This window comes from Lepisma saccharinum, chromosome 1 (genome assembly GCF_977018435.1).
Source record: "Lepisma saccharinum chromosome 1, izLepSacc3.1, whole genome shotgun sequence".
Lineage (NCBI taxonomy): Eukaryota > Metazoa > Arthropoda > Insecta > Zygentoma > Lepismatidae > Lepisma > Lepisma saccharinum.
This window is the reverse complement of record NC_139229.1, coordinates 20,091,770-20,118,679: the sequence shown is the minus strand read 5'-3', so window position 1 is coordinate 20,118,679 and position 26,910 is coordinate 20,091,770. Positions and strand designations below refer to the sequence as shown.

General features: G+C 35.1%; 1 protein-coding gene across 1 annotated transcript; it reads left to right on the top strand.

Annotated features, from left to right (window-relative positions):
- LOC145993369 (type I phosphatidylinositol 4,5-bisphosphate 4-phosphatase-A) lies at positions 1-24,159 on the top strand. Its single transcript, XM_083129433.1, has 7 exons — positions 1-104; positions 7,249-7,424; positions 10,499-10,708; positions 11,085-11,134; positions 13,543-13,633; positions 17,401-17,455; positions 22,692-24,159. Exons 1-7 carry the CDS (start codon positions 29-31, stop codon positions 22,775-22,777), a joined length of 744 nt encoding a protein of 247 aa, XP_082985559.1. The 5' UTR covers positions 1-28; the 3' UTR covers positions 22,778-24,159.
- The last annotated feature ends 2,751 nt before the right edge of the window (positions 24,160-26,910 follow it).

Here is a 26,910-nt window from a genome sequence, read left to right as displayed (position 1 = left end):
TTGTCATGTTTTTCTGTCATCAGTAAACATGGAGGACGGCGAGAGGCAACCTTTGCTTAATGAAAACCGTGGACAATATGATGTACTTGCTGGTGCAGTTCCCGGTATGGCGTATTGTATTTTGTACTGTATAAATATATAATTGTACTGTTTTGCCAAGCACCTAAAAGTTAAGATCCACAATGTTTTGCTTTTTAATTTTTCATTCGACTTTTGCATAACGCTATCTTTTTTAGTCATTTGATAAGTTGAACCAGATTATTTCAGTGTGATTAATAAGAATTTTAGGATATGCAAGGAAACTCTTTTCACAATATTATCCAGACGAATTTTGTTATAAAAAATGCTCAATTAGTTCTACCATATATTATTAATGAAGGCTTTACAATAGGGCAGGGCAGGGTAGATGTAGGAGAAGTACAAATTCTGTTTTTGAAAGTTACTCTATGCCAAGGTTTATAAGGAGCACACGAAATAATTTCCTAAGCTGTAGGAAAATATCGATAAGATTAACAGAGGAGGGAAATCATCTAACGTGCATTGGAAGTCTTAAAGCTAATAGTGGAACAATGAAAAATGACATGACTTCCATGTTTTCGTTTTTCTTTTTTACAAACTACAAAATTAGACCCTATTTTGAATATTAAATAAGGTCAAGGTTTTTGGGATACAACCTTGGCCCACTAGTGAGGGGAAAAAGGCCACAAAATAGAAAAATGAGAACTGAATTGTGGTAAAAATATAATTTACCATCTGACATAACTTGGCCTAAAAAGATGTAACTGAAATTGTGCACAGGACAGCCTTAGTATGATGTTACCCCTGACCTTCCACCTATATAAATTCAGACCTGTTTATGGGAGCCTTTAATCCCTTATCTTAAAATTCTTGAAGGATGTACACAGCTCTTGCCAATAAACTGTTTACAAGGTGTACAGGAGCACGAAAACATGGTTTGGAAGTGCTGATGAATGTTTAAAGGGTATAAATTTACTATTCCTCAAACACCTGTAACTTCTTCGTTTCATCACTTTTAACATTCGTACTTACCTATCTGCTGTGCGGAACATTCTTTAAGGTGTATTCACGTTTTTTTGATGAAACTAATGTCAATTTTTCACATTACGAGTACTTCTTTATTTGCATTGTCTCGCTTGCGTATGATACAGTATGGCACGTACACCTTTGTTGATAATCGTGCTTGTGTTTTGTCGATTTTCATTTGTTATACAGTCGTAACCCAAAAAACACTCGTGAAGAAAGCGGATGTAATTAAAAATTTTTTCACATTTTTTTACTTCACGTTGTTTTACGAAGAAAATTTTAATTATGCTTGCCTAACCTAACCTTGCCGGAAATTGTTCGTGGGGCTATCCGTGTATGGTTTTTTGGACTATCCATCAATGGTTTGTAGGGCTCCCGGTATGAATTTCACCACGCATCCACGATACGTCATGTTCATATTTTTTGTTGAAACACTGACCGCATTTCAATGAACATCAACAAAAAACAAGTACGAGGTGTGATGATTTAGGAAGGTATACGTGCCAAAGGCTCATCGGAGAATTAATTTTCAATAAAAAACATGAATTTCCTCTATGATACAGTCCCACATGACAGAAAACACCTTCCAGATGTTAGACAATGCTACAGAAACTTATTACCGTAAGTAGTTTCTTGTGTAAAAATGAAGAAATCTGTGTCTGGAATAGTAAATTGTAACGTTTAAAGTTTGAAGACTGTGAATCTGTTGTGGAAGCAGTAATTGTGTGAAGATGTCATATTGACCAGAAGATTACACCAGTTGAAATTTTTGTAAATTGTATCTGCTGGAAGTGTGTTTTGTACTTACATAAGAAATCCATACACAAATCGGGGAAAATGAAAATCAACGTGAGTGATTGATTGAGTTGGTGCCCACTATTTGCACAGTAAGGCTAATTGGGACTGAACCTACAGTTTAAAATGGGATCTGAACCACTATGTGCCACCACCAGAAATCGAACCCGGGACCCCTCAATTACAGAGGTTGTTCGCTTTATATCCGACCATTTTCGATTCGGTGCTGCCACCTGGCGTATCATGCTGAAACTGTGGGTCTGCTGGCGGGAGCAGTGTTGTGTCTGACCTTGTAGGTGCGTGAGGTTGGTAGTGAATGTTATCAAATTCCGAAAATCAACCGGTATTGGGAGGATTACGTAATGGCCCTTTTCCATGCTAAGTTTTCATATGTACGCATTGTGAAACAGTGCCGGGAGAATGGGTTAACACTCGGGGTGACTACTGGGAAAGCTATTGTGGCCCGTTACACACAATAGGCTCTTCTTGCGAACATTCACCAACGAAAACCACCAGGAGAAGGGCTGCAAGCAAAGTGTCACCTGTATTGCGAAGGGGTGATTTGCGTGCGAAGAAAATCCCCCAACTCAACATGATATGGCCCACAGATTTCACCCCGCACCGTCAACTGTGAACAAAACAATTTGCAAGCGCCTCAGGTTGAAGTGTGTGCGGAAAGCCCTTGTACACCACCTTCTACCACGTCACATTGCCGAACGTAAGACGAACTGCAGGAAACTGTATGAAAAGTACCTGGCGGGTTCCAAATGGAAGAAAGTTGTCACAATGGATGAATCATATGTCCATCTCACTGCTGGTGGTCACATTCGGCCGATCACAAACCATGACATTGACGGCAAGGGTCAATGCAGGGAAAGTTTCCCTCGTGGCTTTATGATTGTGATGGGATTCGGATATGAGGGTAAGTTGATGATATGCAAGGTGGACAAAAGCGTGAAGGCGAATGCCAGATACTTCCAAGACTCCATTCTGACATCTATCTATCGGAGAGACATCCCACAATTGTATGGAATGGATGTGAAATAGGTGATGATCCATATGGACAAGGCTTCGAGTCATACCGCCAGAACATCACTACGTTTTTATCAGGAAATGGCAGAGGAATTAGGAATTCATGTCATTCCGTTTGAAGACATTCCTGTGAAAAGCTCAGATGCGAGTCCAATGGATTTTTGCGTATTTGTACTGTTGAAACGACGTCTTCAACATCGCCGCCCGCGCACCCTGGATGGTCTATGGAAAGCTTGCAGGGAGGAGTGGGACAGGATTCCCATGCCTGTCCTGCGCCCGAGCTTGCTGCAATGGAAACTGCGATGCCAGGCGATAGTCCACAATGCTGGGGGTCCAATAGAACATGATCGGTGGTGGTGGCACGGTATCTCTATGGTGAGTACCCGTCAAACATCGTCGGATATAAAGCGAACAACCTTACTGTACAAGGCTTTCTTACTCCAAGAAACCAAATATGTCCTATTTTTCAACAGCATCCAGCGAAATGTCCTGCAATACATCCAGATGAAGTGTTTACTCTGTGAAACTATTATTGCCTTGGTAACTATTCGATCTTGGCCCTACGTATTTCTTAATGTTTACAGAAGAAACTACTTAGGGAAATGAGTTTCTATAGCATTTTCAAAGTTCGTGCAAGTATTTTCTTTCATCGTGGAATCTATTTGACCAGGAATTCATGTATTTTTGAAGAAAGATATCTCTCCGACGCACAATTGCCGTTGCTTGTATTTGCTTTCTCTAAGTGAACCGGATGTTGCGTACGTTTGATGACGTAACCTCATTTCAGTGTTTCCAACCACACCGTCTTTTTCAAGAAGATGAAAAATGAAATATACATTCCTGATATTACTACGACCCCAAATTTTAACTATGTTTGCCTAACCTAACCTTGCAGTGCATGGTTCGTGGGGCTATCCGTGCATGGTTTCGTGGGGTTTTCGAACCCAAAAAAAGATATTTTTCTAATTTTAAAAACTAAATTTAACTATGTTTGCCTAAACTAATAGAACCTAACCTAACCTTGCCGTGCATGTTTCGTGGGGCTATCCATGCATGGTTCGTGGGGTGGGGTTTTTGAACCCGAAAAAAATATTTTTCTAATTTTAAAAAACAATTTTAACTATGTTTGTTTAACCTAACAGAACCTAACCTAACCTTGCCGTGCATGGTTCGTGGGGCTATTTATCAATCATTCGTCGGGCTATCCGTGCATGGTTCGTGCATTTTTCGAACCTGGAAAGAAATACAAAATCAGTAACACGAAAGTAGGTATTTTTCTATGAAGAAGATTGCAACACTCCATAACCACTGATCATGGACAACGCTAGTCAACATTTCTCTGCCATATCGCGTGTAACTCAAGCGAAAGCAAACAAAAAAAAAAAAATGCTCGATATGTCTAAAATTGAGATTATTTGCATGGAAAAAACGAAATGCCACCTTCAAGAATCCTTAGGAATGCAGAATACGTAAGTATCAATGTGGAAAATAAGGGAATTAGAGACGTTTGGTGGTTACTGAAATTTTACCGAAAGAACTTCACAGAATATTTAATCATCTAGAACAAGCAACCAACAAATTAGGACTACAAGTAAATACACAAAAAACAAAGTACATGATGGTAATTTCAAACAATCAGAAGAAGCAAGATAAATATTGAAATAGGTAGTAAAATATTTGACTGTGTGAGCACATTCAAGTACCTTGGATTATTGATAGACAACCAGAATAACATAACCAATGCTATCAGAGAGAGGATTGAAACAGGCAATAAGGCTTATTGTGCCAACATACAGCTATTGAAAAGTAAGGTAATAAGTAGAAGCTCTAAACTGAAAATATATAAAACATTGATTAGACCTGTAGTAACCTATGGTTCTGAAGTTGAGACGCTCACCAAAGAAAACTAACTGAAGCTACATATATTTGAAAGGAAGATAATTCGGAAAATATATGGTACTGTTCAAGTAAACAATGAGTGGAGGATCCGAACAAGTGAAGAAATTAGTAGCATACTAGAAGAACTTTTAGATTTATAAACGAGGGAAGACTAAGATGGCTTGGACATATTGTTAGAATGGAAGATCATTGTCTACCAAAAAGAATATGACAAGAGAAGATATACTCCTGTATATAAAAACGAACATATACAATATTTCTAATAATGTCAAATAATTGCAATGTAATGACAAGGGCATAACACTCAAAGTGGCTTCATTTTTTAAATTCAGACTATTGTTTGTCCATAAAAGTTTAGCTAACAGTTGCTCTACTGGATTAGATAACGTAGGAAAATGAACATAGTTCTCCGAAATAACAAATATTGTCGTATTTGAAGGTGTTCTATTTTTAGAAAATGGGGGGGTCACCATGATGAATTTTGGCTCATTAAGGTATTTTTCTTTGCTCTTTTCAGTGAAACTCATTAAAGGACAATATTTAACTGCCATTATGTTCATCCAGAGCGGTTTTTGTGTTTTTTCAGTTTCCGGTCAATCTTTCCACCTTAATAAGTTGGACATTAATAAATTGAGAAACTTGTGATTTTAATCTAGTACTCTCTATGTAACTCGAAATCAAACTGCAAAATACAGCAACTGTAGACTTGTTATTTTTCAGGCTGTAAGGCAGTGAAGTTTGTTGAGCCAGATGTAACCGTGAATTTTTTCCTATTTTTAGCCAACATTTGCAAGAAAACTACGGACGTTGGAGTCAAATTGACTTCATTTTTAAAATCTACACAAAACGTTGTATAAGAGATGTCATTTTTGGACCTCTGAGACCATTTATGGCTGCACAGGAGGCAGCTAAACATGCCTTCTGGTAACGTTGCCAGCACCGTGTCTCCGGTGAGGTGTCTCAAGGTGAGGGCATTTTAGGCAAAGTATAGCAGATACTGAGCTAAAATTTTGCATAATTTCATTTAGGCCTCAGACCATCTCTGTACCAAATTTCATCAAAATCTGAGGTGGTGAGGCAGGGACCATCTGGTTAGTTGGCATGAAATGACCCAAATGATTGTTCACAAGCATTCAATATGTATGCCGCCTGTGACACTGCACACGCCAAGTCGGTAGTCCAGCTCCTACCAAACATGCTGCAGCATGTCTGCGATAACAGTCTCCAGTGTGGTGGTGATTCACTGCTGGAGTTCCTCTAGGCTTGTAGGAAAGGGGGAGGGGGGGTAGGCATAGATGAGACCCTTCACATACCCCTGAGAAAAAGATATATGAATTATATCCTATTCTTTCTGCTCTGTGCCTACTATAAAATACACATATACATTGACTTTTGAGGTGTTTCTACACACACTGTTAAATTTGCAGATCATTTGCATGAAATTGGTAATGCTATTAGATAACGAAATAATATCAAATTTATTGAAACACCCTGTATATTAAATATATACAATATATAAAGAATTGTTGCGGTAAACTAGGTAAAATTTTCAGAATATTGACTGTTGCCTTCATTTCCTATGTGTGTGTGTGCACAAAAACCTATGTGTGTGTGTGCACAAAATTTCCAGACTTGAGTGTGAACACACTGTGCAGCGTACCATTTCTACTCACTCATGTAAGTCATTTATATATTTTTATCTGTGCAGCGTACTCTTCATGATACAATTCCTCACAGATTAACACTTTCTCCATCTTTAAAATGCATGAATTAGTTTCACTAGTATTCTTAGTGTCTTCCTTATCCTTTTTGTACAATTTGTGAAATTCATTACAGAATTGGGATTGTGACCAAACAACCAATCTGTGGAACCAAAGCTGTGGTGTTATGAACTGCAAACCCCCCCCCCCTCTCCTCCGAGAACACCACTTTAATAGTCACACATTGCATTCAAATCACATTGGGAAGAAAATTTTCATTTTTTAAAGTAGTGTCTTCCTTATTAACACATTCGGGTCTGGACTTATAATACAGCATTTTTACCTCTGGACTGCGGTTTTTGGTTGTTTTTCAAAAAATCATGTAATGATATCGATATATTCCTCAACATATTGTTCTGTGACACTGACAAATTACCAGTTTTTAAAATTCTACAATTGGACTGTATTAATACAACTAAGCATATACTAATCTTGTAACATTTTCTTGGAGCTCTGTGTGTGTGTGTGTGTGGAAATAGAAATGGAAGGAAGCCTGGTCACATATTTACTGGAGAAAGAAAGATGACTTCAAAGCAGTATAGCCAGATGATGGGAAAATGTAGTAATGTGTATTTGCATGCAGCCAGGTCATGAGATATAAGGATTTTTATTCTGTGTGATAAGTGTTTACTGTTTTCATCCACTTCTCTGTTTCTTGCAAATGTTCCCATAAACAATTGTTTAATTTTATTAATACGACCCATTGTCTTATCCACAGCTACTCAGCAGGCTACTGTATCACCTATTGGTCCAGATGAGCTCCCTCCTCCATATTCGGCAACCCCAGAGAGTGGGGTTCCGATGGTTACCTGCCGCGTGTGTCAGGCCATGATTGACATTTCAGGAAAGAGAGACCAGCATGTTGTGAAGTGTACTGATTGCAATGAAGCTACAGTAAGTATTGTGTTAGTGCAATAACTGTTGTCTGATACATTATTTTTTCACATGTACAGTGTTGCTACTCATCGGGAAAACAGGGAAATGTCAGGGAATTTTGCAGGTTGTTTGGAATTTACATGCATTTTGGAGTCTGAAAGAGAAAAAGTTGCAAAATGAACAAGCAGTTCACTTCCACTTCTGGATTCAGTTCTTGTGATTCCACTCCAAAAAGATTCAGTTTAGAAACTTGTTTCTTTCGTTCTTATGATTCTCAGTCTTGTGCAAAATTATGGTTCCTTCGATTTTCTGTAATAAATTTGCACTTTTATAATACTAGATATTAGAAAGAATATCAAACTAAAACTTGCAGTCCAAATATCTGATTGATAACTAAAGTACATTGATAATATGATCACAATTATCGGAATGGTTGGTGAAGATGAGGTTATCGTCTATTATTTTATACATCTTAGTCTTGTTGGCATTTCCTATAGAATTACTATATGCAACCAAAATTTCTCCAGATGCTATGTAGGTATTTACAAATGTAAGCAAAAAAGCAACATGTTCTACGACACTATAAATCTGCCAGAAAATGAAAAATTGTGTATGGTTTATGAACTTTTTTCTGTTTTTATATTGTGGAGATCTGTTATGGTGAAATAATGTATCTCTGTGTACCTTATCCTGAAGGCTAGATGCAGGTGATTGTACCACCCAATACATTTGATGCTGATTGTAATTTTACATTTTACTCTTTGAATTTCCACGTGTTCTTGATGTGTAGAATGAAATTTGCTAAATAAATGTTGTGAAAGTGAATATTCATAATAATTACGGATTATATATTTAATTGAAAAACACAAGGTTCAAAAGCAAAAATCATGATGATAAACATGTCTGGAAAAATTTCATTTTTGGACTGAAAAACCTGGAAATGTCAGGGAATTTCATAATCAGAAAACCCTGCATGTAGCACCATGTTCTAACTGGATGGAATTCTTTAGAGTGAAGTAAGATACTGATGCAAGTAGTACTTCATGTTGGGATTACCAGTTATGTCTGAAAGGACACATTAAAGTGCTCACCTTCAATCAGAACTTGAATAAAAGGGAATGTTTTTGGCAGTTGTGATATTTTATTGGTCTTTTTATTTCTGGGTTGTGCAATTCTAATTGCTTCCAGTTTTTATTTGTTTAGACTGACAAGGAAGCACAATGAATTTCTTTCTGCCTTTTATTTGTTGTGTAGAAAACTTCCTTGAAGTAGGTATCATTCTTAGTATGATTTATTTTAGGGCTTTGCCGATACCAATTTGAACCGATACCGATGCTGTTGCTGATTCCCACCGATACCGATATTTGAAAATTGTAATAATTTAAACCTGTTCAAAATATTAATCAGTATCAATTGTAGGCATTAATTTACCAAGAATTTTGATTTAAAGTATTCATGAATTACATCAGTATATTAAAACACATGTTATGTAACAAAATCCAGCTTTTACCTCAAAATTGGTACAAAATAAAAAGGAAGCTGGAATTTGTACAATTTCCAAGATAATTAGACCTCAAAAGTATCGTGCAGCATTTTTGCAGACCCCGTGAAAGACTAAAATGCCGGAAAGTATCAGCTGGTATTGGGAAAACATTCCAACCGATACTTTCCGATGTTGATACCACTAGTATCGGCCAATACTGATACATTGGTATCGTCTCAGCCCTAATTTATTTTTATCTTTTGCTGGAAATTAGGAAAATGACCTTGACGTTCATGAAAATGTACCATCTTGGAATGACCAAGTAATGACTGATAAATATTAATTCAGATGAATGACCTAGGAGTTGACCTTTCAAATCAAGTGCAGGAAAGTGATGTGTTTGTTTATGTCGCTTGTAGAAGTTGTATGCGAAGGTATTCCAACAAAATTTTCCCTTTTCACACGTATGAGGACAAGCTGGAGTTGGTGATGTCATTTAGGTTCAGGTGGCACATAGCACTTTGGATCTCACTTCCAAACTGTAGGCCCAATCCCTATTAGTCTCTGTGCATAAAATGAACTTGAAAATAAACATCATCTAGTTTCATTAAGGTGAATTGTTTTTTTTTTAAATGCCAGAATCTGACAAACTTTCAGAAACTGTCTGTAACATGAAAATTATTGCTTATGCTTTGACTGTGTGTATTTATCCTGTGTTCAATTTAGTGTTGAATATATTCATTTTAACATGTGATACATATTCACATTTATAGCAATTGTATGTGTCTTTTAAAATACATTCCAAGTTCCAAAATGATGTAATCTGTTAAAATAGTAAACTAATATTTGTTAATTGTTAATCGGAGTAGGCTTGTCACATAGTTTTTGTACTTGGAGATACAGGACAGTGATGGGAGTCACCTTGCAAAACTTCAGTGAAGAAAATTTGTTTTTTACTATTATATAATTGAGTTTGATTTTCGTTTTAAGTCCATTTTGTGCACAGATTGGTGAATCAGGACTGGATCTGCAGTTTAAATTGGGATCCAAACCACTAGGTACCTCAACAATGTATCAAATCCAGAATCCTTAGATTACAAGGTGATGACGTTACCACTATGTCAATCAGGGAAGCCCAGTATATAATAAGGAAATCAGTTTATTTGTGTTTTTAACTGACTGTACTTATTCATTTCATATTTTTTCAAGGAAATATGCAAGCATTTGTATAATCTTTCATGTGTAATCTAGTATCAAGGCATTTTCATCAATAAAGTAATCTATAAGTAGAAAATCAAGCAATATTTTTTACATGTGATACAATCTCACATTGCTGTTTGACTGAAAACATTGCTTATACAAGGCTAAGTCATTAAAATATGTAGTGTTGCCAGAGGGTTAAGCTTGTAGGTTTATATTTTGCCCTTATTTTACGTTGTCAGTGTTTTCCACATTTGATCATATTTTTATCACAATGTTAAAGAACATAGGAAAACTAATGATTTTTTGAAACTGGGGAAGGAAATCAAATGTATGTTGTTGCCTTATCGTTGAATGCAAAAACCCATTCTTCTGATTATGTTAATTGTGCGTTCTTTTTTTTTTGCAGCCGATTAGGAATGCACCACCAGGGAAAAAGTATGTTCGTTGCCCCTGCAACTGTCTACTAATTTGTAAAAGCTCATCGCAACGAATAGCATGCCCTCGACCAAACTGTAAGCGCATAATTAACCTGGCCCCAAGTCCAGTTGCTCCTCCAGTTCCCAGCATGCCTGGTATGTGTCGTGTCACATGTGGACATTGTCATGACACATTTTTGGTAAGTATGTATGTTTATTGTATCTATACGTTAGGTTAAACTGTTGATCCAACATCGTTTAGTATGTCTGTATATGAGAGTTAGAGATTTCATTAAGAAACTACGTATCATCATCCTTGGCAAATTTCAAAAGAGCCCAAAGTACATACTTGATTTGTGTGATTTGATCACATTCAACATAATATTTGGGTCCACTGGAGTTCCTGTGGAATGTCTTTGTTCTTAGTTACATGCTGGGAAATTTTAGTGTAGCATTCTTACCTTCAGATTTCTTTGTTTACAAAGAACAAAAAAAATAAGGATGGCAACATAATTTTTTGCTTTTAATTCTTCATATGTTTGCATAATTCATTTAATGTTCCTTCTTCTCTTTCAGTTCAATACCTTGAGTAATGCACTTGCCAGATGTCCACATTGTAGGAAAGTGTAAGTAATTACTTTATTTAGTTTGTCTTTGAATGTGTGTCATCCTGCTTGTTTAGTTAGTAAGATCTCATTTGGCAACAAAGTACATCATGACTTTTTTTTAACTCAATTCAATTTTCCTTTATTGAAGGGCGTGGTTCAGCCTGTGGCTGTTCTGGCACTTAACCCCACTTAACCCCAATGGATACAGACACTACATACTATGTACAAATAACAAAAAAAAGAACAAATACAAAAGTGAGAACAAGACTATCTTACACACAATCTGCTTATACGTATGGGGTTGTGGTTCATGTGAGCAATGTGAAGTAGCATATCTGAATTTGTATTGGAATCTGTAAAATTTAAAAGGATACACAAATTAATAGACATGATTGTGCTTAGTTTCATATATGCAAGTTAAATACAAATTAAGATGTGCTTGGTGTCATGTATGCAAGTCAGATACAAATTAAGATGTGCTTGGTGTCATGTATGCAAGTCAAATACAAATTAAGATGTGCTTGGTGTCATATATGCAAGTCAAATACAAATTAAGATGTGCTTGGTTTCATATATGCAAGTCAAATACAAATTAATATGTGCTTGGTGTCATATATCAAGTCAAATACAAATTAAGATGTGCTTGGTTTCATATATGCAAGTTAAATACAAATTAAGATGTGCTTGGTGTCATATATGCAAATCAAATACAAATTAATATGTGCTTGGTTTCATATATGCAAGTCAAATACAAATTAAGATGTGCTTGGTTTCATATATGCAAGTCAAATACAAATTAAGATGTGCTTGGTTTCATATATGCAAGTCAAATACAAATTAATATGTGCTTGGTGTCATATATCAAGTCAAATACAAATTAAGATGTGCTTGGTTTCATATATGCAAGTTAAATACAAATTAAGATGTGCTTGGTGTCATATATGCAAATCAAATACAAATTAAGATGTGCTTGGTTTCATATATGCAAGTCAAATACAAATTAAGATGTGCTTGGTGTCATATATGCAAATCAAATACAAATTAAGATGTGCTTGGTTTCATATATGCAAGTCAAATACAAATTAAGATGTGCTTTGTTTCATATATGCAAGTCAAATACAAATTAAGATGTGCTTGGTGTCATATATGCAAATCAAATACAAATTAAGATGTGCTTGGTTTCATATATGCAAGTCAAATACAAATTAAGATGTTCTTGGTGTCATTTATGCAGTCAAATTCAAATTAAGATGTGCTTGGTGTCATATATGCAAGTCAGATACAAATTAAGATGTGCTTGGTTTCATATATGCAAGTCAAATACAAATTAAGATGTGCTTGGTTTCATATATGCAAGTCAAATACAAATTAAGATGTGCTTGGTGTCATATATGCAAATCAAATACAAATTAAGATGTGCTTGGTTTCATGTATGCAAGCCAAATACAAATTAAGAGAAAGGACAAAATATAATGAAGGGTTGGCAACATGTAAGGGGGAATGTAAATAAGCAAAATGAGAATAGTTCTTTTTAGGAAGTTGGTTCAGAAGTGAGAGCTACTATTTGTGAGTGCTGGAACACAGATATTGTTCATTTAACAATAGATTTTTCAGTTTGTCTTAATGTATTTGTGGTAAGAATATGGCCATTATATGGGTTGAGATTGAACCTCTACCAATGTGGTACATAGATACACCATTGTAAACATGTGGCAAGTTGTCTAATATTTCTGTGAATCACTTATAATCTGTTACAGCCACTAGAAATTCATGCAGTTATATCATTTTCAATTGCTCTTATGATGTATGAAAAATCTATAAAAAGTGACAAAAATTTCTGAGCAGTTAATTTAAGGGGGTTTATTCTCCACTTTATTGCATTGAAATGGGTTACTAATTTGTGGGCTATTTTATAAATTATTTATTTTCTATCTCTCTTTATTGGTGCTTTAAGTATGCAGTTTTTCTTTCAATCTAAGATATGCAAGGATTGTAATTAGGTTTTATGTATCTTGAAATGTGCTTTTGTATTTATTAAGAAGATAAAATTTGTAGTTATAATATAGAATATATTTCACAAAATATAGGTAGACTAATTAGTAGTTATACTAGTTACAAACTAGTTATAAAGCCATTAATAATTGATTAGTGTAACATTTAGTGATAATATCTATATTAGAGTAAAATTTTTGAATCTGGTCATCCCCAGCATTTGTTGTGAGAGCTATCAGAAGCAAAATGTTGGAGCAATTTAAGGATGATAGGTTCCGTAGGTATTAATGAACTTCACTAAAATATACAAAACAATTTAGAGGTTCTATGATGTGGATGTGCAATATGAACTTTGTTTTTGAATTGCCTTTATTCCATTACAACATTGTATGAGGTTGAAAGCAATAACTAAAACCCTTTTTACCCTTTTGCAGATCGTCTGTAGGTCCAGATTTTGCTAGAGGAAGAGGCATTATATTTATGGTTATTAGTATTATCTTTCTTGGAATTGGAATTGGAGTAACAGTAAGTATTTATGTAATGTAAACAAATAGCTTAATTTCCTTGTGAAAGCAGTTAGAATAAACAAGAATTTGAAAGACTTTTGGGGTTGTGGTTCATATGAGCAATGTGAAGTAGCATATTTGAATTTGTACTGGAATCTGTAAAATTAAAAATTAATTTTGTACATTTTTTTTATATGTAAAAAAGAGAACATGTAGTAATATTTACCTTAATGCAATGTTGTTATGTTCTGCTAGGAGAAATGTGAGTGTTATGTTCTAATAGCTTATAATGTTTTCAGTATCACACATTGTATTCCTTTCTTGTATAAAAGAGTATCAATGGCTATTTACTAATCACAGGATGCAGCAATACGCATTATTTTTAAATACTTAAATGCAGGGGTAGAAAAATACCGGACACCATGACTCCTGAAAATTTGCACCTGGAGCCTGAATTTTCAAATTCAGTTCTATAAAAATATATATATTTCTTAATATTTTGAGTTCACATAAGGAAATTCCCTTTACCTTCTTTCAAATAACGACCACAGTACGTTTTTTTTTTATAATGTGTTTGTGTTTTCTGTAGTTGTGTGTGACCTCATTCCCTGTAACTTCACGGCTTAAGAAGTCACCACCTTGCTCACTTTGTGAGAAAATGCAAATGCACTGTCCTGACATTTCACTTCATTTCGTAAGTGGCTTCTTGATTTTAAAGACTATAAACACAAGAGTGCTGCATCGAGGGCTTTTTGCTTAAGTGTCGTAATAGTTCGCATGGATGACGCCAGTGATTAGAATGCTACATTTTATAAGTAGCTTCGCTACAACTACAGCTACTCTTCCAAAATGTAGCTTCGCTACAGCTACAACTACATTTACTAGAAAGTAGCTCGCTACGCTATTCCTGTTCGCTACTCGCTACTTCGCTACTTTTGCGCTACTTCTGTATTAAAAACTTAAAACAACCATATGGCTATTCAAAAGAAGCCCTAGTATGATAGTTGTACGTACTGAAAAATAGATTCTGTTATTTATTACCATGATTCCCTTCATTCTATAATTTTTATAGCAGTGTTACTTTAGTTACATATTTTTACTAAAGTGTTTGAGAATAAAGTACATTTGTAAGTGGCTTATCAATTAAAGAAACTAAGTCTTACAAGTATCCATGTTGTTCTTATTGTCATATCAAAAATATTTATGTGACACTTCTTTTTAAAATTAATTGGAAGAATATCACATGTATCGAAATAAACTATAACGTGTTGCGCATAATGGGAATAAGATAAAAATGTGATATTTATCAATTTAATCTTTTTAACTTAAACAGAATGTTATTTGGTGGATGGCGGATATTTGCTCGAACCTTGAGGATAGCTGGGTGATGCTTCTAATGGTATAAATTAGAAACTGGTGGAGCAATGCTTTACGTAAGTTTTTATGTTGGAAATGCTTCCCCGAAGATATAGTGGAAATTGTAATTGTCACCTTGTATTCAAAGGGCCCAGGTTCGATACCTGGCGGAGGGCACATGGTGGTTCGTATCAGTCTCGATCAGCTGATCTGTGCATAAAGTGGACTCAAAACAAAAACTAGGAAAGATGCCTAGTTGGGAGGATGGGATCCTCCTGCTCCTCCATTCCCCACTCTGCTCATCGTTCATCATTCTTCCTCATTCTCACAATTAGCCAAAAGTGGCAGAAAACGGCCATAAATAAGAGCATAACTAAATAAACAATGCATCCTCATTGCCATGATTAGAAAAAGTTAGAGAAAAGGGACGCAAACGTAGGAAAATACATAGATTTGAAAACTGTGTATTTTAACAAAAGAAAATTGTCATTTCTGCAGTAAAGTCAATAACTCGTACGTTCTTTTACAATATGATAAAATATATTGAGGAAACTGATGTGCAAACCCGAGTGTTCTAAACATATTGTCATTTTAAAATTTGCGAACAAACATTACGATGAAAATAATTGTAATTCTAGAAACATTATCGTTCTTGTAGCAATAATTTCTTGCCGGTGTGATCCTATACACCGACAATGATCAATGCTGTTAACATACTGAACCATGGATTGCTGGCACTATTGCTGTGTCAGATTAGTAGAAAATGGATTGCTCGTTTTTGCACTGTAAGTTGTGTTTTACACAGTAATTATCGATATTTTGCTGTCTGTTATGCCATCGATATGCACAGGATTTGTTCCAGGGCATTTTTTCCTGGCAGTGTAGCAAATGAAGCATGATTCTCCACGAAATAGTGATGCAGATAAAAGAAATGGCTATTAGCCAGAATATATTCATATATGCCAGTTAGTTATCTGGATATTAGAATTATTCAGATGGTAATGAAATAAATTACGCAGATATTTATAACCTGCGATATAAAGATATTTATAATCTAGATTATCTGTATTTCCATGTAATGGACTTTGTCTTTTTGAATCTCGTGCAAAAGTAAGCAATATTGTAGTTTATTATTGACGCCGTTGCCACTTTCAAAAGTTACCTCAAAATGCTGAGAAAAATGTAGCTCTAGCGAAATTTTCGCTACAACTACAGGAATTTTGTAGCGTCGCTACAGCTACAACTACAATTTAAAAAATTGTAATGCTGCTACAGCTACCGCTACAAATTTTGTAGCTAGCTACAGTAGCGACGCTACAAGTAGCACACTACTTCCGACCACTGGATGATGCTAGGTAGCGTACAAATTTGACAGCTTCTTTGCTCGAGCGAATAATGCTCAAACAGGCAAAATGATCGGTATACACTTGAACCCCAGTAATTCACATATAACCATAATTTGTCGGTGATAGTGGGCCCTCAAATATGGACCATGAAGTGAAAGATGGAGTCAAATTGAAACAAGTGAACATGGTCATCGTCTCCATGTTAAAATGTAGGTTAGTCTATCTTACCAATACATAGGGATATATGAAAATGAATAAATGGTTTTGGGCTGAAACTACCAGGGTGGATTCTTTCACATGTTTCTATGATTATTGTCACATTGAAATTATTTTCTTGTAGTTTACGGTTAGCATAAGAAAACAGTTTTTCGTTGCGACTTTTCAGGAGAACACACGCTCCCTTCATCAGACATTTATTTGTATTTTTAATTTTTTATTTATTTTATTTTTTATTAGAAACACATTGAAATTATATTCGATTCTATACACTCGAGCGTGGGAGACTAGAATGAGTATGATCAAGCCGAATGGTCCACCTCACAGCTAATAAACACACAGCTCGATGCATAAATGCTATTTGAATGTTTGCAAATGGCATCCATGTGTTGCCAAAAATACTCATAAACTCTGTGTATATGATCACCATCGTGATGGCTGCACTGCAGCGATAAAGTTTGTGAATATCCTTTGTACCTAAAAGAAATCAATACCCATTTGAAACACATAGTGGTTCGGATCCCATTTTAAACTGTAGATCCAATCCAAATTACTCTTTCAGCGTATAAAGTGGACTTAAACAAATACAACTATAAATGTAAGTGCGAAACCCAGTAATATTACTTATACATAATATTGTTTTATATTAGTATGAGAATGTGTCTTTTTTACAATTCCATGCTGAGTTTTCTTTGGTGGTCACCATTTTTTTGATTGTCCACATGTAAGTTGTTAGCCAACAAGATTTGTACCTTGTGTTCTGCATGTGTTGTGTGTCTGTGTGTATGCAGGTTCATGTATTGACACACACATGTGCGTATTGATGTATAGGTGCTCAATACCTAAGAATGATCCTTGTTTTTTTCAGGTTGGAACGTACCAAATGGTTAAAAAAACTGGTGGAATGTATGTAGTATATGTTGGTATGTATATCTGATTTTCTTACCTTCTATTTGTAAGGATAGTTCTTGTCATTGAAATATTGCTGTCTAATGGTCGTATGGTTAGATCTAATTAGCGTTACCACATGGCTTACATTTTGAGGAAAAAGGTGGCTCATTTGAAAAGCATTCTTGTGTAGTAGTGTAAATGATTACAAGTTTCTGAATTTTGTACTCTTGTCTTAATTTTAAAATTGCATTATTTTGAAGTGAAAATGTGCTAATTTTACACTATTTGCTGTGAATGATTCTATTGTGTATTTTGGAACACTGTGTCCTATTTTCTGCTTATAGTGATCTGGCAACCTTGGATCAGCAGTTCCCATACTCTTTATGCCTTTGTGTTGAGGGAGTGCTTTTGAAGCGGTAATGCTCAGTAATGCCTAGACTAAAAGTCATTATAACCAGTTCATATATTATAATTTCTGGTTCATTAAATGTCGGAGTAATCTAAAAATTTGCTGTGTATTTCTTTAGTTTTTTTTTTCAGAAAATCATTATCATTTCATTATTTTATATTTTCCATTCCTAACACGAAATACACACCATAAGACAATTTAAGTTGTAGGAATTTTAATGAAATCACCATATCTTTGATTGACGTGTGTATTTTTAACCCCCAATTATATGTTTTTGGATTTTACATCCATTTCTTTGTGGTTACTAAATTTTCCCATTTTTTTTCTTTTTTTTTTTCCAGAAAATCATTAACATTTGATTATTTTATATTTTCCATTCCTAACATGAAATACACACCATAAGACAATTTAACTTGTAGGAATTTTATTGAAATCACCATATCTTTGATTGACGTGTGCATTTTTAACCCCCAATTATATGTTTTTGGATTTTACATCCATTTCTTTGTGGTTACTAAATTTTCCCAAATAATAGTAGGTTCTACCTTTTTGTATGTATATGTGAAATTTTCCTGTAGTTATATATACGAGGGGGTACCCAAAAGAAACTGGAATTTTGTAATAAAAAATGGTGTATTTATTTTTAGGTGTTACAAAGTTAATCTCCTTCAAATTACTGTCCATTTGATGCATTGCACAGGTTTTCCACTTTTTGAAGCAGTCCTGAAACTTGCAAAGTGATGCCTCCATTGTTTTTCTCTTCACCTCTTCCACATCTGCAAAATGTTTTCCTTTGAGGACTTTTTCATTCGAGAGAATAAAAAGAAGTCTCACAGAGCGAGATCCGGTGAATATGGCAGGTGGATAAGGTGGATAGTTATAATAGTGGGCTGAAAGAATTATTTGTTGGGTTTTTATTTTTATGACTAATAAGTAGAATCCATTTGGGTCGTGCTTTTTTTGGTTAAAAATTGTTTCACACTCAAGGCTTTAAGCTCTTGCAGGGTGGCGACAGCGAAAATTGTTATAACTCGGGCACTATGGGAGCAATCTACTTCGGATAACTTTTGTTTTGCAGCTAAAACATCAGTGCATGCAACCGTGTACAATTTAGAACACCGGACCAAGGAAGGGGGCTTGGGGGGGAAGGGTACTTCCTCCGAATTTCAATGGAAAAAACATAAAAGTCTGGAGTTTGCCCCCTCTTCTCCTGCTATTTTGGGGACAAGGTGCAAACTTTAGTATTCTTTTCAAAGAATGGACATTTCTCAAGAGAATGAAACATGCTTCATGTTCTTGGGTGCCATACAAGTTGAATAATAAGCCAAAATGTGATTTTTTTTTTAACGAAAAATAGGTATAGGATTTTTGGAGGAAAATTGTTATAACTCGGGCACTATGGGAGCAATCTATTTTGGATAAGTTTTGTTTTTCAGCTAAAACATTGTAGCATGCAACCGTGTACAATTCAGAACGCCGAATCGAGGAAGTGAGTCTGGGGCCGGGACCTCCGAATTTCAATGAAAAAAACAACAAAAATCTGGAGTTTGCCCTCTCGTCTCCCGCTATTTGGGAAGAAAGCGCGAACTTTAGTGTTCTTTTTAAAGAATGGACATTTCTCAAGAGAATGAAACATGTTTCATGTTCTTGGGTGTCATACAAGATTTTTAATAAGCCAAAATATCATTTCTTGTTTTACGAAAAATAGGTAATTAGCATTTTTGGAGGAAAATTGTTATAACTCGGGCACTATGGGAGCAATCTACTTCGGATAAGTTTTGTTTTGCAGCTAAAACATCATAGCATGCAACCGTGTACAATTAAGGTCACCAAACCGAGGAAGGGGGTTTGGGGGAGTGACCACCGAATTTCAATGAAAAAAACAACAAAAATCTGCGTATTTGTCGCACGAGATATGTTTTGATTTACCAAGCTAAGTGCGCTCCATTGGCATTTGTCAAGTGAGTAATAATGGAGCTCAGTCGTTAGGGCGTGTGACTACTATGCAAGAGACCCGGGGTCGATCCCCTGCGGGGGAGAACCGGGATGTTTTCCGCCTATTCAAACTGTTCCGGCACCAACCCAGCATCATATGAAGCTGGTACCTTGAGGAAACTTTGAGGGATAAAGGTAGCCAGGAGCGTGGTGCTTATCACATCACCTTCACCTTTAGCCGTGATCAAGAAAGTGTGGGGCCCTAACTCCACACCCTTATACACCTTCATGGAAAAGTGCAGGGGAGCACTTTACTTTTACTTCCTCAAAAATCTGTTCCAACATATCAAACTGTCACGAAAATACGTAGACCATGTGATCTACAATTTAATATAATCATTTAAAATCACAATGGAGTATTAAGTTTCAGTATATTTGGCAGATAAATGTTCTAAAACAAAAAAGCGAATTTTGGGTAACTTAATACTGACATGTCAAAAAAAGATAATGCCCATTTTTTGGTGCCATAATATATCGGTATCTGTCACATGAGATTGATTGATTTTAATTTTTTGGGTGCGTCGCCACTTATGGTCATTATGCACCCTTCAGTATATATGGGGGAAATTCCATTATCTAAAATCCTTACCTTAAAAATTAAAAAAGGGGTGTGGAAAATAACTTTCCCAAAAGAACTTTCAAGATATCAAACTCTCACGAAGAGGCATAAGCCATGTGACTTACAATTTCAAACAGTAGTTTAAAAACACCATGAAGGAATAATTTCAGATATTTGCCCGAAAATGCGCTAAAATGAAAATGTGAATTTTGAGAAAAATAACGCCGTATAGTAAAAAATAAAAAATAAGAAAATACACCAATTTGAAAAAAAAATAACAAAATATCAAGGTCCCTACCGATTAGGCATAAATAAAACATGAATATCAGTTGTAATTTATTGCATTAGTAACAGTGAGTCTTAACCTAATTTTCAGCATAATCACCACCGTTATTCTGGCATTTGTAGTAGCATGGCACTAAATTTTGTATGCCCATGGTATATGTGTCTGACAGCAAAGACTGGAACTATCTCTACCGCAGTGTAGCTGTCAAATCCTTGTCCTGCCAGAAACCTCTTCAGTTAAACAAAGAGATGAAAGTCTGTACATTGAAGGCCAGGGCGTTCAGGGAGTGCTCCAAGATCTCTCACCTGAAGTGATGCAAAGGCCCGTGTGTACTCAGCTGTATGGGGTTGTGCACATTCGATTGGCCTTCCGTGAATTGTCTGCACCATCGTCTGACCATACTATCACTCACGACGTCCGGTCTGCACACCTCACACGATTGCTGGTGGCTCTGTGCCAAATTCTGAGCGTGCAATGTAGGCTACGTCGCAGTCTGTGGGAGACTGTATGAGAGCTGCAATCTTTAACCTAGAACTGTCCTAAAACGGCTACATTGCAACTGTACCAGATTACAGCTACATGCCACTTCTTCCTGCCTGCATGGGTGTGTGTCTATCTCTGACCACCAGTGCTGCGTATAGGCACCATTGGAGCTTTTTTCAGGATGCCCCTCGTATATGAACTTTCAGAAGCTTTTTTTATTAGAGTGTTCCTGTTTTAATGTATGGTTAGCTAAATCAGGTACCTATACAATGCAATTCTATAAATTCCTTGCGTTAAATTTCAAATTTCTAATACCCACATACCATTTTCGACAGCATTAATGGTATAACTGCATGTTGTCAGTTTCACAGTACATCACTTGGATATACTGTACTGAAGCAGAAATCCCATTGATAATGTAAGGAAATATGACACTTTATTTTCTTCGATTCAATTGTTTCACTTATATGCAAGAGTTAAGTTGTTTGCTTTACAGAGAAGAGAGAAGTAGCTTTATGCATTGAAAAATGAGTCTGCACACATGGTTCTTGCAAGCAGAGGGTTCCAAACCTCAGTGGAAATATCAACATATAATACCGAGAATGTATAAGGAGACTGATAAATTACAAATTGCATTTCTTAATCAATCACTCTTCACTCTAATTTCATTTAGTCATAACTTTAAAAATAATCAAGTATTTTATTTTAAACTTACTGCGTATGACAAAATTCCGTAATCCTTCCCTAGCTTGTGAATTGTAATAATTTTCCAAATTCACTATTTTGAAGTTTGAATTCGAATCATAGAGAATAGAGAAATTGAGTCAATTTCATAGAAAATAATATTGGTACTTAACAAATCCATACTTGGATCTGTATGAGTTTATTATTTCCATTTGCAAAAACATTGATTTAGTTTAGTTTGTAATTGTCAGGGAAAAATGTAAATTTTGTCCTGGAAAACCTGGAAAAGTCAGGGAATTTCATTTCTGCTTGTTTGTTGTGATGAAGCCACCACTTTACATTTCCTCGCTCAAAATTCTTTGGCAGGAACTCCAGGACACACCAGACAAATCAACAAGTTCGTCAGTTGTTCTGCGACGGTCATCCAAGATCAGTTCACCGAGCAGCTTCCTTGTAAGCTGTTTCATAGCATTACAACAACTGTTTCCCCTACAGTTTTCCCTAACAGAAAACAGAATTTCACAGCTGCAGGTTGTTCGAACTTTTCAGCCATCACAAAAATCGACGAACTTGAGAGAGAGGTGCTTAACAAAAAAATTTACTATGTGACACCACAACTTCACTCGATGTCACTGGTCGGCAGACTGATGTATAAGGGTCCCTGCAAGAGGCATCTAGAAGCGGAAGCATGTACTACAACAGACTTGCCCACCAGACAACGATTTTAGTTTCTTTACCCCCCTCCCCCCTCGTAAATATATGTGAATTGAATTCACCATTAAATTATGCAAAAGCAACTGTAGTTTCTTGTGTTGAGAGATCCCTTATTTAAATACTAACTTTTTGTTGTAGGTGCTTTCATCATTGCTCTTCTCACCTTTATTAGAAGTATTTATTACTGCACGATGAAGGTAAGCTTAATCGATGGGCCCATCTAAGGATGAGGAATGAAGTGCCATTCAGATGAAGATGCATTCCTGATGCGGTAACGTCAGAATAAATGGCTGTGTAAAATTATTGACTGAATGAAATATGCTAACTGATTCAATCTCCCGTGATTCAAAGAAATGGATGTCATTATCATATTAAATATTGAATTTTAAGAATTTACGTAAATGCATAATGCCAAATGGGGATTACATGATATAAATGGACATGGATCATGGCGTTGTTAGCTTGTTGGTGTGGAACGAGTGTACATAGTGAGTGGAGAATGAATTGTGCTGATCTCTACACCTACAACGGGCTAATAAGAACCATGTGTTAGAATTATAATGCTAGATAAGCTCCTCATGTAAAGATCCTTTTATTTCAGGGGAGCAAATATGATGAACAAGTTATATATAAATGAGACACAGTAAGTGTGCTGTAATTTTTTTCTGTGTATATGTAAATGGATTTTGCAGAAACATTGTATGGGAGTAATTTCATATATCTGCATATTTTGGCACATGAAGTCAATAGATGCATTGAAATATGATATTTAATATTTTTACTTATACTCTCTTTCCCCCCAGCTTTACGGTAGAAGTTTTCTTTTAATCATATTGAGCTTCAAGGGGTATAAAAGTTTTCCATTTGTAGAACTGTTATGGAAATTGTCTTAGGTAATTTTTGGATATATTCTTGGGGTATGTCAGACTTTGTAGAATAAAGAAACAGCTGGTGTCTATTATATAATAGACACTATTAGTGTTCATGATTTGTGGAAATATGTTTCCTTTTCTTTCACTTACACCTCAGATCTGACATGAGATTAATTCACAGATATCCTAGTCTTGTGTAGCTTTTTAAACTGCAGCTTTGTTAAAGATTTACATTCCTATATTGTATAAATGATTTTTTTCAAAAAGTTAATACAGTTTTGTGTAATGATTACAATACTTTTACTTATTTAATGTTTCAGTGTGTTTATACAAGTCTAGTATTCATGAAGAATCAATTGTTAATACCACGGTTTTAGATGAAAACATGTTTAATAGATTTTGTGTAATAATAAACATTAATAATGCCCATAGGTAATTTGATTTGTGCTTCAATGTGTTACTTTTGTCCCTTACTACTGGGAAATGCATGCTTGTAAAAGAAACGAAGGTGAAATATCGGGAAAACATGATCATTATACATATATATTTATGTTTGTTTTGTATAATTGAGGTTATCTATTTTTAATGTATAGTTAAAGCAATGTCTGAGAAATATAGTGTATTACTGTGTTGAGAATGCTTTCCATTTTATACACACACACACACATACATACATGTACATCAACAAGAAAGGAACAATATATGCACTGGTGTTCAGCATCAGTTGAATCATTTGTGTGTCTTTTCTTGTGTTGATAATTTCCCTTCACCAAGCTAGAAATATCATTTAACCTGTTATTCATGAATAATATCCATTGGAGTGCATAGATGTATGGAATTTACCAGACGAAAGTAAGGAAAAAAGAGAACTAGGTTTGAACCAATGTTGATGTATTGGTACCGGTTGATACTTCTGAGAAACATGCAAAGTGCCTTTTTATTTTGCACCATTTTTGTGTGAAAAACTGAATTTTGAGATTACATAACATTTATTTTGATATATGAATGTAATAATTGAATACTTTAAAGCAAAACTCTGGTAAATTGATGCTTGTAATTGAATGAGAATGAATACTCACCCAGAAATATTAATCAATATTTTGAACAACTTTTGTTACAATTTTCAGGTATTGGTATCGGTGGCAATCGGTGAGATTGTATCAGTTCAAAGAGGTAACAGCTCAGCCCTAAGCAGGGTGGATAAAAATAATGATTTTTATTAAAGAAAATAATTTTTTTATGATTTTTTTTAATTTAAATCGATTTTCTTTGGTTTTTTAAAAACACATGCTTAAAATTGCTTGTGTGGTTTCTGGTAGCGTACATATAGATATATAATTTTTATAGAAAGGCCTTTCCAAGCAAATGGCCCTGTAAAATATTTGAACAGTTTAATTAACAAATAGAAAATACATATAAATATACATTTCTGTTTCTGATACTGTGTATATGAACCTACTGTGGAAATGTTTGTTGAGTGTGTTAATGAAATTATAATAATTTCAGTTACTTTTCTTCCACTGAAAATAAAACATTCTGTATGTACTCTATAATTATAACTTATTTTTATAGTCTTTGTAGCTGAATTTTAGCAATATTTTAAATGATAGTTTGCAAAATATCAGCTGCCATGTTTATTTAGAGTTTAATGATGGCTCTATTTACGGTTTAAGATGATTAGTATTTTGCATATTTTTCAACACAAAATCTATGCTATTTTTGCCTATAAAATTTATTGAATATTTAATCAAGATAAATTTAAGTACGTTTACAGTTTACATTTCCTTCCTTAGAGCCTAATAAACACCATTAAATGATTACGAGATTAATGTACAAGTACTTTCACTAAAAGTGATTCTGATATCTACAAAATTCTCATGTACATTATTATATAAATTATTTACTTAAAGTAATTTAAATTGGTGATTTTTTTTTAAAATTTACCTGATTTAAATCAATCCAGCTTGGCCCTAAGTTTAACATTTTGAACAACTTTTATTTGCAGGTATCTGTATTGGTAAGTATATATCGATATCGACTAAAGAGAACAAGTAGCAGACTGCGAAATTTGTTCCATTGTGTCTACATTTTGTTCATTGTTTTTAGCATAATCTTAAAACTGTTCAGGATCTTATTCTCATAACTGTCTAAAGTACATGAGCATATTTAAATATAGACACATGCATGCACAATGAATAATTAATGTTTTCTTTGCATACATATTATGTAGTATTTGTAGTATTTAGTGTTTACATATAGAATCTTTGGAAGAGCCTGTTTGTTATGGTAGGGCATGTGACTGTCCTATGGGAAACCCAGGTTTGATTCGGAGGGGGTGTGATCTGAAGTAGAAATTTTTCAGACGACAGCTCTGGAATACCACCAGCCTTTAATCAGTGGGTACCTGGAGCCAATCCTGTGGAAGGTGGTTTAAAGGTGGTTGGAGCATGTTGGTCACATCACCTCCATGGTCAAGGTTGAGAATGTGTGCGTTCTACCTCCACACCCCTCATGTGCTTCCATGTCATGGTGCAGTACACAGGGGATATATTTATCTTTTGTATGAACAAATTTATGAGGATTTTCAAAAATTTTAAGTACCAAACTAGTTAATAAGTATAATCGTGTGAATGAATGAACATACGGAGATGATAGAGATCTCATTTTTAACTCGATCGATCACATGTTCGAAGTGTTCAAAGTTGAATAACAAGGAACTCCTCCCGTCTATTTTACTCATTTTCAGATATTTTGAGCTTCCATGTGTCTTTATTGTATTAAAATTTGATGATATATATATACATATATATAAGGGAGAGAATATATTTTGAAAATTATATAATCTAACATTTTGGCAAATTCATGTCAATTCAACAAACAATTTGCCTTTATCTTCTCTATGTAATTTTCACAAGACTTGTAATTTTTCCATTCTGTTTTTTTAAGCACCATCTTCTGATAAACTGAAGAGAGAGGAAGATGGCCTAGTTTGAAGGCAATTAGAGGGTGCACAGAATCATGTTACCAAACAACGAAAATTGGTGTTGTGAAATATTTTAAAGGCTTTGGAAGATAACAAATTTATGAAGTGGTTATACGAGGGTTGTTTGGAAAGTTCTAAGAATCGGTCAGAGATGGCATTGCAATCGGAACAAAAACATGTGCATTAGAAGGCCACATCTGTTCTGAATGTGCAGTGAAAATTTCGTCATCATCTATCTAGATGACTCCTTTCGCGTCCCAAAAAACTGAAGCCATCACCTTACCTGCCGACGCAACTGTCTTTGCCTTCTTTGGTGGTGGGGAATCTGCATGCTTCCACTGCTTGGACTGCCCTTTTGTCTCAGGCGTGTAGTGATGAAGCAATGTTTCGTCAATAGTGACGTAACACCACAGAAACTTTTGCTCCGGTGTGAGCAGGCGCGGCATCTCCATCTTGCCGAAAACTTCCTCATGCCCAACTCTTCAGTGAGAATGTGGTGTAC

Bases quoted from the DNA above. Each gene is read 5' to 3' on its own strand.
- LOC145993369 (XM_083129433.1), top strand. From the start codon at position 29: ATGGAGGACGGCGAGAGGCAACCTTTGCTTAATGAAAACCGTGGACAA. The intron at 105-7,248 runs GTATGGCGTATT...TCTTATCCACAG, and splicing joins ACTTGCTGGTGCAGTTCCCG to CTACTCAGCAGGCTACTGTA. The intron at 17,456-22,691 runs GTATGTATATCT...TTTTTGTTGTAG, and splicing joins AATGTATGTAGTATATGTTG to GTGCTTTCATCATTGCTCTT.